The sequence below is a fragment of the Phacochoerus africanus genome, chromosome 11, assembly GCF_016906955.1.
Source record: "Phacochoerus africanus isolate WHEZ1 chromosome 11, ROS_Pafr_v1, whole genome shotgun sequence".
Taxonomy (NCBI): domain Eukaryota; kingdom Metazoa; phylum Chordata; class Mammalia; order Artiodactyla; family Suidae; genus Phacochoerus; species Phacochoerus africanus.
The window spans coordinates 121,887,125-121,902,615 of NC_062554.1; the positions used below are offsets into that span (position 1 = coordinate 121,887,125).

Here is a 15,491-nt window from a genome sequence, read left to right on the forward strand (position 1 = left end):
GTGGGTGAAGAATCCGACTGCAGCAGCTCAGGTCACTGTGGAGGTACAGGTCTGATCCCCAGCACAGTGGGTTAAGGACCCAGTGTTGCTGCACCTGTGGCACAGATTGGCAGCTGTGGCTCAGGTTCAATCCCTGGCCTGGGAACTTCCATACACCACAGGTGATGGAAGAATATAATGACTCCTGGTACAGTTTGGTGACACTGCCTGAATTAGAGTAGGCTAAGGCACCAGCAGGTCTACCTGCCACAGCTTTTCTACCATCAATGTAAATGTCAACATGATGAAAAAAAGCAAGTAATATCTGAGTACTATCATGAGAAGCATTTTAAGCTGAGGGGCTCTTCCATGAGAGGATCTTGAGACCCCCCTGGGATGATTACACTTTTACAACCACAGCTCTTAAGACACTGATACTCAGATTTGAAGGGAAGGAGGGGCACACCGGTGGATTCAATTCTAGCAGCAGAGAGAGAGTGAAATCAAGCATGCGAGAACTTGAACATGTCCTAAAGAAGAAATGAAAGAAATGTCAGGAATTAGAAACATGCTGCAAAGCAATCCCCGGGTAACATCAACACCCCACAGGCCTGGCAACAATCTCCTGTTGTTAAAAGAGGTTTCATTTTTAGTGTTCATTTAATAGTGCGGACATCAAAAAACGTCAAAGTAGGAGTTTCCGTTTCGGTGCAGCAGAAACAAATAATGAATCCGACTAGTATCCATGAGGATGCGGGTTTGATCCCTGGCCTTGCTCAGTGGGTCGGGGATCCAGTGTTGCCATTAGTTGTGGTGTAGGTCACAGACACAGCTTAGATCCTGTGTTGCTGTGGCTATGGCAAAGGCTGGCAGCTGTAGCTCTGATTCGACCCCTAGCCTGGGAACTTCCATATGCCGCAGGTACGGCCCTAAAAAGCAAAAAAAAAAAAGTCAAAGCAGTCTTATTTTATATTTCTAAGACATGCTCTAAGGGAATCACAAAGGTGGGAACTATCAGCAATGGTTCTAATCTTGAAAAGCCAGAACCTGCAGTGCATCAAGAGTCCTATCTTAATACAGCAACTAACAGGGTCCCTCAAAGTTAAAATATCTCCCAACTTTTCTTCTTCCAGTACCATTTCAGCCTAGCATTAGCCTGAAAAAGAAGGATGAATAGTTCTCTTGTGGAACAGTGGCTTAAGGATCCAGTGCCGTCACTGCAGTGGCCCAGGTCACTGCTGTGGCATGGGTTTAATCCTGGGCCTGGGAACTTTCTGTAGATATGGCCAAAACAAAAAAAAAACACAAAAAACACAAAAAACCAACTTGCTGTAGATGTGACCAAAAAAAAAAAAAAAAGGCAAGAACGGAGAGAAAATGCATGTCACAAACAAAATCTATTCTTAAGCCAAGCGTTAATGGTAACTAGAATATCCAAAAGAACCTGGGATTTCCCAAGTTTCGAGAAACACAAGACACATGTAATAATGTACAAGACTCTAACCTGTGAGATCACCCACTGAACTCGGAGTTATTTGAAAGTATCTGGCATGAAATATTTAGAATCACCTGGCATTCTAAGTAAATCGATGAACAAGACAGAGGAATATTAACCATGTCAGTTGTTTGAGATTTGTGAGGATTTTAACAGAAAGAGAAGAGCTGCTGAGTTTTCTTCACCTACCTTCTCAGCAAAGGTAAGCAAATAGCTTCTGCACAAGTTGGCTAGTAGGCACTTCCCACACCTGCCTGCCCAGCACCGTCTGCTCCCGGGTTAGCGCTCACCACAGTCAGCCCATGGGAGCGTGCTGCACCCCAGGAGGAGTGCTGAAGCTGCCAACTCCTTAGGCCACAGTGATCCACTTTCCTCTGTGGTCTCCGGCAAGGTCAGAATCACAAGATATTGCCTCTTTTTCCTGTGGAGTTTGGTCTGGCTATTTTCAGGCTTTTCTTCCAACTAACTAATGGGAATAATCTACCAGAGGCCAGGTATCACTTGAATTCTTGGAGCTCTTCAGCTTTGCAAACTTCTTGGTAAAAAATAATCTGCTCACAGACAGCTTTAGATATCACGTCTGACACCATTTCATCAAAAACTTGCTAAGTGCTTTCCTAGGAATTACAGGTTTTGCTCCTGACCCAGATTTTTAAGTTCCTTGAAGGACAGAGATGGCTATCCCCCACAGAAAGCAGATGTTCTGCTCCCACATCTGTTGTGGATGCCAGTCATCTTACACACTTCAAGGGTAACAAGAGCCACAGCATTGGAAATACTAGGGATAAGGATTTTGCCCTTGCTGTCCATGAAGCAGTCAATCAAAATCATGGGACTCAGCCAAGGCAATCCTGAGAAAGAAAAATGGAGTTGGAAGAATCAGGAGCCCTGATTTCAGACTACACTACAAAGTTACAGTCAATCAAAACAGCAAGGTACTGGCACCAAAAACAAACAAACAAACAAACAAAAAACCAGAAATATAAAATCAATGGAACAGGAAAGAAATCCCAGAAATAAACCCACGCACCTATGGTCAACTAATCTATGACAAAGGAGGCAAGAATATGCAATGGAGTGGTGCTGGGAAAATGTGACAGCTACCTGTAAAAGAATGAATTTAGAACACTCTCTAACACCATACACAAACATAAACTTAAAATGGATTAAAGACCTAAATGTAAAACCAGATATTATTAAACTCTTCGAGGAAAACATAGGCCGAACACTCTCTGAAATAAACTACAGCAGTATCTTGTCAGATCCACCTCCTAAAGTAATGACAATAATAACAGAAATAAACAAATGGGACCTAATTAAACTTAAAGGTTTTTGCACAGCAAAGGAAACCCTAAACAAAATGAAAAGACAACCCATAGAATAGGAGAAAATACTTGCAAATGAAGCAACTGACAAGGGTTTAATCTCCAAAATATATAAACACCTCCTGCATCTCAATATCAAAAAAACAATCAACCCCATTAAAAAATGGGCAGATCTAAACAGACACTTCTCCAAAGAAGACATACAGATGGCCTGAACATACATGAAAAGATGTTCAACATCACCAATTATTAGAGAAATGCAAATCAAAACTACCATGAGGTATCACCTTACACTAGCCAGAATAGCCATGATGAAAAAGTCTACAAACAACAAATGCTGGAGAGAAAAGGGAAGCTTTTAACACTATCAGTGGGAATATAAATTGGTGCAACCATTATGGAGGGTCCTCAAAAAACCAAAAATAGAATTACCAATAATGATCCAGCAATCCCACTCCTGGGCATCTATCCAGAGAAAACCATAACTCGAAAAGATAACGTGTACCCCAATGTTCGCTGCAATGCTATATACAACAGCCAAGGCATGGAAGCAACCTAAATGTCCATCAACAGAGGAATGGATAAAGAAGATGTCGTATATATAGTCCCTGGAATATTACTCAGCCATAAAAAAGAATGAAATAATGCCATTTGCAGCAATATAGATTGACCTAAAAATTATCATGCTAAGTTGGACAGTGAGACACAAACACCTTATGATATCACTTACATGCGGAATCTAAAAAAAGGATACAAATGAATTTATTTGCAGAACAGAAACAGACTTTGAAAAACTTATGATTTTCATAGGGAACAGGAGGGAGGGATGGACTTGATAGTGGGGATGGAAATGTTCCAAAATTAGGTTGTGATGATGGTTGTACAACTATAAATATAATTAAAAAAATTTTTTTAAATCCTGGGACTCATCATATCCTCATGGATATGAACTCCCTATGACACTGAAAGCCACACCAACTCCCCCTGGGACCACGTGCAATGCAGAGCTTCTTTCCCAGGAAACAAATGTCAAAAATGAAAACACAGTCCACATCTTCGAAGAATGTATCTTTCAGGCAAAAATAAAGTCATTCAAGCTTTCAAAACTGAATTCTTTCATTCTTTATAAAAAAAAAGGGTTGACACTGGCAGGATTAACCAACTCATTTTGTTTTTGAAGTGAACCCAGTACTAAACCCCGGTCACTGCTAGTTGAGCCTTTCCCATTCAACGTTCCAGTCTATTCCACCACAGTGAAGGGCTCACCATACCTACTAACCCTTAGGCAATACATCAGCTATCCAGAAAATCAAAATTTTCTTATCTGGATCTCACCATTTGTCAGAAAGATGGGAGGAAGAAGTATTTCAACCATTAGGGAGCTTATGTTCCCCAGAATCTGTCATTCAGTTTGTGGCAACAAATTACAGGATAATCATAGCTGCAACCTTCATCAGCCTTTTGATTTCTCCATTCTTCTTTGACCATGCTGACAGGCTCTGAACTGGCATCCATTCCAGTTACTGTGGTTGTATAGCAATTACTCCAAAATTTAATGACACTAAACAACCATTTCTTATGCTCATGGATTCTGTGGGTCAAGAATTTGTGCTGAACAAGGAAGGGATGGCTTATCCCTGCTCCATAACATCTGGGGCCTCAGCTGAAAGACTCAATAGGCTGGGGCTATAGGAGCAGGTGCTTTTCATAGCATCTCTGTGTTTGCATAGCCTCTCCATGTGAGCTCTCAGGCACAGTGGCATCAGTAGAGCTGGACTTATGTCCCCAAGTCAGAAAGATGTAGGTTGACACTGAATTGGTTGTCTTTTGCAACAAGTTTCAGGAATCAAGCAGTGTCGTTTCTGCCCCATTTTGTCAGTTGAAGTAGTTATGAAGGTCTGCCCAGGTTGAAGTGAAAGGAACAAGGATCTTAGTTTGATAGAAGAATGTCAGCCTCAAATTTGAGAAAAGCAAATGGGACAGGATATATATTGGGGCAGCCATCTTTGGAAAAACATAACACGCCACAACATTTATATTTGAGGCAGCACCTGTCCTGTATGTCTCTTTACAGAGAGGCCCCTATTTCATCAACACAGAGAGGCTAATGAAGGCAGATGGTTTCCATTCTACTAATGAAACCTGAAAAACCCAAGCTGTGCAAGCCTCGGCAACCCTATCACCTTCCCACCCCATAGCCCATCAACCAGTTTCACCACCAACCCCTGGGGCTAGGTGAGGAGGAGCTCTTTTTACCGTTTGACTTCCACATTCACACCGTTTGTATTTAAAGGGAAAAACACACACGCTCTGCACGTGACCTTACTGCCATTTTGTAATTCAATTTCACTGTGATATCTTTCTCAATAATTCTCATGGAGGGGAAGTCTTTTGTTACCTATAGTTATACACACTTTTAACCTCAATCTGCTGCCATTTCCACAACCCCCCTGGGATAGCATAATGCTGCCAATGCAGGTCAAAGTCACGGGTGACTTAAACTCATCCTCATTTTCAGTGTACTTGACACTACAGCCTTTCTATTTTCTTCAAACTCTCACTTTGTTGTTTTTGTGGCATTGTGCTCTTCTAGTTTCTACCAATTTTCGCTTTCCTATTCCTCTACCTGGTCCCAGCGTTTCTCAGCATTTAAAAAAAAAAAAAAAAAAAGGCAAGCTGATGCAGTGACAACACTAAATCCTTAACCCCCTGTGCCACAAGAGAACTCCCTCAGCACTCTTTTTACAGCTTCTAAGTGGCTGGTCAGCACTAGCAGGTTCAAAAAAATCCCTTGAAGCTGGTACCTCCCCAAATCCATTTCCAACCCTAATAATTCGCCTGGGACTAATTCCTGTATTTTTAGCTGCCTATAGGATCATCCCATTTGCCTAAAACCAAACAGTTCATATCCTCCCTCTGAAAAAGCAAGTATTCAAACAACAAAATAAAACAGGAAAAAAAAAAAAAACCCACCAAATTGCTTCCTTCTCTAACTTCTCCATTAGAGTTAACAGTGACACTATTTTCCAAGATTTGAAACTTGTCTAGACAAGCATCACTTCTGACTCTTCCTCTGACTTCTCACCTTGCACAACCTCAGCTTAAGCTGCACCACTGGATTTTAGATCTGGAAGCAACTTTCAAGATTACTAGTCTGCACTTACTGACAAATAAAGAGAACTGGTGTTCAGACTTTTTAGCTGCTGGCCTCAGGTTCTTCAGAACCAGGGTATGAGGTGTCTTCCAGTACTAACAGCTACTTAATCCCACCTTTGCAAAGCCTCCAGACAAATCTATTTTCTTTAGGGAATTAGAAGACCTGGGGTTGAGCTCTTAGAAGTTGTTTGACTATAGGCAAGTGCATGGTAACCGCTACATTAGAACTATCTCCTGATGAAGAATTTACATTAGGAAACAGATTACATTTAAAGTCCTCAACTGGGTATTCCATGCCTCCTCCTCCTCCTCCTCCAAAACTGGCTGACTTTAATTTCCAATCTGAAACAAAATCTGTTTCAGCTGGCAGGTCTCCCTACCCTCCCTTTCCTCATTCCAGCTCTAGGGCTCTAGACTTTCACTCACTGATTCCCCAGCCCCAGGCGGAGGAGTCCTTACACCTCTGCAAATGAAAAGCAACATTTCCTCTAATGCCCAGACTGAGGCCTTACTTGCTTCACTGAGGTGCCCCTGATCATCATTCCCACTGGGGTGGGGGTAGGGGTGAGGTCTTTCTAAGTTTTTCAAAATCTCCACAGCATCCCAGCTCTACTCCAAAATCGTATACATAATGCACACTTTCTCCCACATTCTTTCACAAAATCTCCAAGCTAGACTATAATTTCAGGAGCCAACCATAGTATCAATAAATCTTTAACAAATGTTTGCAAAGTGGTTTTACAATGAAACATCTGATTGATTTTTAAAAAGTAGAAAATGAGACTTGACTTATATTCAATTTTACTGATTAAAATTACTCTGCAAACAATAGTTTTCATATTAACTATGGCAATAAACAGTTTTCTCAACACTGTGAATTGTACAACGCGGGAGTTCCCGTCGTGGCGCAGTGGTTAACGAATCCGACTAGGAACCATGAGGTTGCGGGTTCGGTCCTTGCCCTCGCTCAGTGGGTTAACGATCCGGCGTTGCCGTAAGCTGTGGTGTAGGTTGCAGACGCGGCTCGGATCCCGCGTTGCTGTGGCTCTGGCGTAGGCCGGTGGCTACAGCTCCGATTCGACCCCTAGCCTGAGAACCTCCATATGCCGTGGGAGCGGCCCAAGAAATAGCAACAACAACAAAAGACAAAAAAAAAATGCACAACGCCTGCCTCAAAGGAACTCATAACTAGTGTTAAAAAGGCTGTATATGCAAATACACACAGAGAGAGAAAGAAATACTACTCACCCAGAAAAAAGAATGAAATAATGCCATTTGCAGCAACATGGGTGAACCTAGAGATTATCATACTAAGTGAAGTAAATCAGGGGAAGACAAACACCATATGATATCATCTATATGTGGAGTCTAAACTATGATACAAATGAACTTATTTCCAAAAAAGAAATAGACTCCAAACTTATGGTTACCAAAGGGGATAGGAAGTAGGGGAGGGATAAATTAGGAGCCTGGAATTAGCAGATACACACTACTATATGTAAAATAAACAACGAGGTCCCTCAGGATAGCTAAGGAACTATATCCAATACCCTGTAATAAACCATAACAAAAAAGAATATATATGTTTATATATAAGACCGAATCACCTTCTATACACCAGAAACTAACACAACATTGTAAATCAACTACAATGAAAAATACAAAAAAAAAAAAAGGTTGTACCTATAGACAAGATGGTTAGAGAATAATGCAATGTAATATATACTGTCTTGATTGCTTATGCCATTATTTCAACACTGACCCACAGCCAAGAGCCTGGAAATAAAACTATCCTTGTTCAGATAGACAAAGCTCCCAAACCAGCAAAACAGTCAAGAACCACAGCATTCATGCTTTTTATCTACAGGAGAGGCTCACTTGGTACCAAAATACTCTCATATTCCAATGCTCAATTTCTTAGTGACTCCCTCCAATTAGAAGTTGCAAAGACAAAGAAAAAAACAAACCAACCTGAAGAACCCCAAACTCAAAATGGGTCCACTCATCAAATAAAGTTCTTAATGAACACAAAGGTGAAAGTGATATAATTCACCTAGCAAATTAGTCAAGATTTCTTAAAATGAGAATCTCAGTACCGGCAAAGGATTAAGGGGAAAAGGGCCCCTCAAACTTTGGGGGTATATGGGGAGTAGAGGGGTGATGGGGTGTATCCTGGAGGGCAATTTGGTAATATGCATTAGAAGCTTTGAAAATGTGCATGCCCTCTGAATCAGCAATTCTGCTACAGGAATACAGGCTATGGAAATAATCAGAAGCAGCACTGAAGACCTGTGACAAGCAGGCTTATCACTATATGTAATAGCGAAAAATTTAGGAACATCATAAATGTCACCCTGGGTGATAACTTATACAACACTTACATGACCAAATACAATGCAGTCATTAAAAAGCCTCCCTACCAAAGGCATTTTAAGAACTTACAGAAATACAGGTGAAAAGATTAAGACAGTATGATCCCAATTTCTTAAATGATTAATAATTAAAAATACTCATTTATATAAATCCTGGCCTTTCCAGTGACAAGCTCTTGAAGTTGGAAGTTTGTTTTTACACTCTCTAAATTTCATTTTCTTCATTTATAAAATGGTAATAATAGTACTAGTATCTACTTCATAAAGATTAAAAAGACAATCCCTGTCAGGTTCTCAGTACAGTGCATGATATACAATAAGAGATCAAAAAGTGATGGAGAGTATTACACAACACTATTAGTAGAAACATAGATCAAAAAGACATCAAAATTTTAGGGAGCTCCCTGGTGGTCTAGTGGTTAGGACTTGACACTTTCACCACTGTGGCACAGGTTTGATCCCTGGTCTGGGAACTGAGATGCTACATCGAGATGAAGCACAACATGGCCAAAAATAAAAAATTTAAAAAAGACATGGAGTTCCCATTGTGACACAGCAGAAATAAGTCCAACCAGTAACTACAAGGTTGCTGGTTTGATCCCTGGCCTCGAGCAATGGGTTAAGGATCTGGTGTTGCTATGAGCGTGGTAGAGGTCACAGACGCAGCTCAGATCCTGCGTTGCTGTGGCTGCGGCCTGCATTTGTAGCTCTGATTTGACCCCTAGCCTGGGAACTTCCATATGCCACCGGTGCAGCCCTAAAAAGCACACACACAAAAAAAAGACACCAAAATTTTCACTAATTTTTTCTGGATGGTGGCATTTCAATGAATTCTTAATCCTCTTTCTTATATTTTTAGTTCCTAAATTTTCTAAAATGAACATTATTACTTTAAATTTAACTCCAATTTTTAAAAAAAAGCTGTAATCAATGATAATGGAAAAAATATTATGAAGAAAAAAGAGGTCTTTCAGAGGGAGCAGCCTATTTGAATAGAGACATATAAATAGACATTTAAAGAGAGAATATTTACTGAGCACTTAATATATGCCCCAAACTGTGCTAAGGCAACTTACAAGTATGAACTCATTTAATCCTCTCAACCAATAAAGCAGCCGTTGGTTGTTAAGCCAACTTTGAACATAATGAATGAAATCAGTTCAGAGAGAGTAATTAATGTACCAAGAGTCACACCAAGCAATTGATAGAAGTAAGATTTCAACCCTCAGTCAGCCTGATTACCAAAGCTCAGCTCTTTCACCAAACTTCACTGCCTCCAGAAGTCACATAAAAAAGGAAAATTACACCCAGAAACCCATTTCCTTTTCCTTTACCCAGCTTTATTCTTCTGACAGAATTTAGCACCACCCAACATATCATAAATTTGTTCATTGTTATCGCCCGTCCTGAGAATGTAAGCTTCATAAGGACGGGGATGTTGTTAGTTCACGGCTGTACCCTTAGTCCCTGGCACACAGAAAAAAGACACTTAGAGATGAAGGATCAGAATAGACCTCATCATGTCTCTCTGGTCGCACCCGGCAGCTTGCTGAAGAAGCTGCTTACAAGGGTCCAGGTGGAAAGGACCAGGACATGGACTAGGGTGGAGGAACCAAAACCAGAGAGGTAGAGAAGATGCCAGAGATGGCCAGAAGATGCACTGATAAGATGTGATGGCCAAATGGACATGGGACCGAAGGAGAGTGGAGAGCCAGGAGTGAAGAGGGCCGAGAGGAGCAAGGCATGTGTTAAGTGGGAGAAGAAAAAGAGAAAAGGGGAATGGCATGGGGGGATGTCGAATAATTAACAGAAAACAGAAAAGCACTTAGGAGAGAGTTGGGTCAGTGACCAAGGTGTGGAATGTGCACAGATATGCAGGGAGGGAGGGGACACCTGACACGATGGGAATAACCCAGTGAGAACACACAGGAGAAGGGCAACTAGACAAACTACAACTTAAAGCGCAGGCCTGGGGTGACTCAGTAGAGCTAGGAGCTCCGGTAGTGAAAAGACCACTGGCAAAGTCTGTGCCAGGTAGGGTCACACTTGCCCCAAGGGCCCAGCTGGGGTGGTTTCAGCCTGTGGTGAGGGATTCTGCTCTGAACAAGAATATATCGACAGTGTCTAAACCTCACAGAAGGAGCCTCCAACACTCAGGCACTAACCACTGCTTATTTTTGTCTGTCTGCTTTTTTAGGGCCGCACCCGAAGCATATGGAGGTTCCCAGGCTAGGGGTCCAACTGGAGCTGGAGCTACGCCACAGCCACACCAGATCCGAGCCACATCTGTGACCTACGCCACAATTCACAGCAATACCAGATCCTTAACCCACCAAGTGAAATCAGGGATCCAACCTGCGTCCTCATGGATGCTAGTCAGATTCGTTTCCGCTGAGCCACGACAGGAACTCCTGCATATTTAAATTAAAACAGCTTTTTAGGAGTTCCCACTATGGCTCAGGGGGTTAAGAACCTGACTAGTATCCATGAGGATTTGGGTTTGATCCCTGGCCTTGCTCAGTGGGTTAAGGATCTGGCATTGCTGTGGCTGTGGTGTAGGCAAGCAGCTGCAGCTCAGATTTGACCCCTGGCCTGGGAACCTCTGTATGCCACAGGTGCAGCCCTAAAAAGAAACACTTCACCTGTACTGTGAAGTGTTAACAGTGTAAGTAGAATTAGGCAGCTGAAATTTGACTCCTGGGTCCACTTATTAGCTGTGTGACTCTGGGGAAGTAACTCAACTCCCTCAGCTCCTCACCTATACAATGGGGGTAATACCCACATCATAAAGCTGTTCTTATGAAGTGAAAATTCTTTTTTTTTTTTTTTTGGTCTTTTTGCCATTTCTTGGGCTGCTCCTGCAGCATATGGAGGTTCCCAGGCTAGGGGTCGAATCGGAGCTGTAGCCGCCAGCCTACACCAGAGCCACAGCAACACGGGATCTGAGCCACGTCTGCGACCTACACCATAGCTCACGGCAACACCAGATCCTTAACCCACTGAGCAAGGCCAGGGATCGAACCCGCAACCTCATGGTTCCTAGTCGGATTCGTTAACCACTGAGCCACAACGGGAACTCCTAAAGTGAAAATTCTTATAAAGTGCTTACTTAGCACACAATGCCTGGCATAGGAGTTTCCTCCTATTATTATCATCATTACTTTCCCAAATATACTTCCTACCCCACTTGGAATGCTTTCCTTGATTTCTAAACACACGATGCCTGTTTCAAGGCCTCTGCCGGTAGTGTTCCCACCACGAACCACCAATACCAAGGAGAATTTATTCAATACTGATGCTAAATACTCAAAGTGCAGGGCTGGAAGTACGGGAAAAACAAGCAGACCCCCAGACCTCACACTCTTATAATGAAAGACAGCCAGAGGAAGAGGTGCAATAATGTGCTGTAGGTGCCAAGGGAAGCACTTCCTGGAGATAGTGAGATGCTCACAGTGAATCCAAAAAGCTGAGTGGGTGAATTAGGCAAAGTAAGAACACCCAGTACTGTGGTCATAGTCACTAGACTGAGTCTGGCAGTGCCAGAGCTCCATGCTAAAGGCAGGCAGAGTGAGCAAGGGTGGAGAAAGGCTGCATCCCGAAGTGTTCAGATTTAACTCCATAGGCAACAGACTGCCACTAAATGATGTTAAGGAGAGAACTCCTGCTTGGGTTCTAGAAAAGCTACACCTGTGCTGCCCCCAATATGGAAGCCACATGAGGCTGCTGAAGCAGGCTAGTGTGGCCGAGGAACTAAATTTTAAATTTTCTTTCTTTCTTTTTTTTTTTGGTCTTTTTGCCTTTTCTAGGGCCGCTCCTGTGGTATATGGAGGTTCCCAGGCTAGGGGTCGAATCGGAGCTATAGCCTCCGGCCTACGCCACAGCCACAGCCACGCAGGATCCAAGCCGCGTCTGCAACCTACACCACAGCTCACGGCAACGCCGGATCCTTAACCCACTGAGCAAGGGCAGGGATCGAACCCGCAACCTCATGGTTCCTAGTCGGATTCATTAACCACTGAGCCACGACGGGAACTCCTAAATTTTAAATTTTAATTTAACTTTAAAAACTGATACACACTTCAGTTACCAAAAATTCTGAAAGTATATGTGGAACAATCTGGGTACATCAATCCGCACTTTGAACTGTGTGTTTAATAAACTCCAAATAAAGATCAAGTGTTTCTGATGAAAATTTAGTGTCCAAATTGAGATGTGCTCTAAGTATAAAATACTCGCCAGATTTTTAAGACTTAGTACAAAAAGGGAAAAATCTTTCATTAACAGTCTTTATATTCATCACATGTTGAAATATTTTGAGTATACTGGTTAAAGATGACATTAAAATTACTTTCACTTGTCTTTTACTTTTTACTGCATCTACTAGGCAATGTAACACGGCATGTGTGGCTCACACCGGCATACTGGAGAGCAGCCAGCCAGCAGAACTAAGACAGAGGAAAGGGATTGGAAGCAAGAGGACCAAATGGATACTCTTCTTGCTAAGAGTCCAGAAGAGACACAGGCTGAATTATCTAGGAGCTACCCATCTTCAAAACCTAAGACATACTACTACCTCCAAAGCTTTTCCAACCACAGCCATTCCTAATGAGATGCCTTTCTCCGGACTACTGGGGCACCTAATCTTCTGTAGCATTCACTTCAGCATTTGATCACTTACCACCTGTCATTTCTACTTAATTTGGGGGTAAGTTGTTTTTCAGATTAGACTACCAGCTCCTAGGCTACAGCATTTAATCACTTATCACCTGCCATTTCTACTTAATTTGGGGGTAAGTTGTTTTTCAGATTAGACTACCAGCTCCTAGGCTAAGGGCCACAATTCAAGCATCTTTAATTTTTCCACATCGTGGGGTGCATTTTCAAAACTTTTAATAAGCAGAGATACATGGCTCCATACATTCCCTCACACAGTGTGGAGGCACTCATGTAGCTAATTTTACTTTTCCACAGCAGAAGGGTTTTTTTTCAAGGGCTGCACCTGTGGCATATGGCAGTTCCCTCCAGGCTAGGGGTCTGAATTGGAGCTACAGGTGCCGGCCTACACCACAGCCACAACAAAGCCAGATCCAAGCCTCATCTGTGACCTACACCACAGCTCATGGCAATGCCAGATCCTTAACCCACTGAGTGAGGCCAGGGATGGAACACATGTCCTCATGGATACTAGCTGGATCCATTTGCACTGCGCCACAACGGGAACTCCCACAAAGCAGAAGGTTTTGACATCTTAAGAACATGAGCTAAAATGATGTCAAAGTCAAGCAAGACTCAAGGCCAATGTTCCAATAAAGCAGTGATATCTAATCAGTGAGCAAGCACTGGTGAACTGCACTGGCTACTATCAAGAAAAAAAAAGTCAAGATGGCAAAACAATTTTGCATTTTCACAAATCCCATTAAAAATTTTAAAATTCTGATTATCTACAGTCTCCACAGCCAGAGATAACCTTTGCAACCCTAAGCATTAAGAACGTTCACTCAAGGAAAAAACACAGTTTTCACATTTAAAAATTATCCCCTAAAAATCAATCCTAATAAACCACACATTTTCCAGGTAGAGAGCCACATATTACCAATAATCTAAACTCAGCGTTTTTCCATTTATATTAAAGTCAGGTTAAAAAAAAACTTTTAAAGGCAATGTTAGAAATACATAAATATATTTTACTGTATCATGGGTAATAAAGTATTTCCCTTAAAGTACCATTTAAATTTTGTAAAATGAACCTTAAAAAAAAAAATAACACTCAAGCAACTGGTCAACTTTTACCCCTACAGAAATAGGAAGCTAGTAGCAACTAGTTGAAAGCAGAGGCACTTTAAGGTCATTGGCACTGATTTTTCCAGAACGTTGCAGTTCTCAGATTGTTTTGTTTGACATTTAAAACAAAAGCTGACAAGTTATAACAACAGAATCAATCTTTTCTGCATTTGTTTAATGGCTACAAAGCCTATATAACAGAGTGCAATTAAAGCTTCTATCTCCAAACAAACAATTGAGCAATCAAAGATGGAGTCACGACACTTCTTAGGGAAAAATAAGTTAGGACAGCTCTAGTCTCAAAGGCAGAAAAAAGAAGAAATGGGGGAAACCTGTCAAATAGCCTGGATGAAATCAGGGAGTTAAAAAGAAAGCACCTATTTCCTTTAGCACTGTGGGAAAATCCCTGTGCTAACAGAAAGCTAAGGAAAGTTTGGTTTGGCTGATTTCATTTTGTTTTCCTTCCAACATCACCACTGAGTTTGAACAGCAGCTTTCCTCCCCTCCCATTACTCGGTAAAAACTCCCCCACTGAATAGAGTTGTCTTCCGGAGCCTCGCGCCCCCGCCTCCCAGCCTGCAAACGTGCTCAGACGCCTCTGGGCTTGTTGTGGTCTCGCCAGTCAGCGGGCCAGCGCTCCGAACTCAATGGACAATGGGAGCTCACCCCCGTCCACGCCAACTACAAAGCTCAGGAGGCCCATTTCCCTTTTCCTGCCCAGATGCTGTTTTTCCCCCTTCAAAGCAGGGCCCGGTGCTCCACTACAGCCCCACTTTGGTCTGGGACGCCTGTCTCCCTCCCCACCTGAGGAGCTGCTGAACCCCTCGACACCCCTCCATAAGTTGTAGAACGGCGCACAAGCCAAAGGAGACCCCCCCTCCCCAGGGGCTTGACTGGGGGCACGGTTTCAAAGTCCAGGTAGCACGAAGAGGGGATGTCTCTGGACGCTTTATCATAGCCCTCAAGGCTAAGCCGTCCCCACGCCAGACTCTACTTGTCTCCCCTCCCCCTAGAGCGAGAAAAGCGGGGAGGTGAGGGCAGGCAGCACTGCCGCCTCCTCCTCCAGTGGAGCCCCCTACGACACTCACCCTTTCACCACAAAGAAGGGGTCCTCCATGGACATGGCGTCCCGGCCCCCGGCCGCCTCACGCCTGCTCTGCGCACTGGGCGCCCGCGCCCTCCCAATCTCCCTCTGCCCACCCCACCCGCCTCGCGCAGCAGCCCGCGTCTCGGCCTGCGGGACTTGTAGCGGCTGCGCGCGCAGGCAGGGGTGCACCGGCCCGCCGCGGGTCCAGTACTCTGTCGGCACCTCAGACCGAAGCCGTGACTCTGGCGCCGGCCCCGGCGCGGCCCCCTCCTCGGCTCCTCCCGGCGCGTCCGGCC

General features: G+C 43.2%; 1 protein-coding gene across 1 annotated transcript in view; it reads right to left on the minus strand.

Moving 5' to 3' along the window:
- Positions 1-15,491, minus strand: part of STX6 (syntaxin 6) — a 47,133-nt gene extending 31,642 nt beyond the window's left edge. The window contains exon 1 of the mRNA XM_047751902.1: positions 15,197-15,491. Within this exon, the coding sequence (XP_047607858.1) occupies positions 15,197-15,231 (35 nt within the window). The 5' untranslated portion in view covers positions 15,232-15,491. The remainder of the gene's footprint in view (positions 1-15,196) is intronic.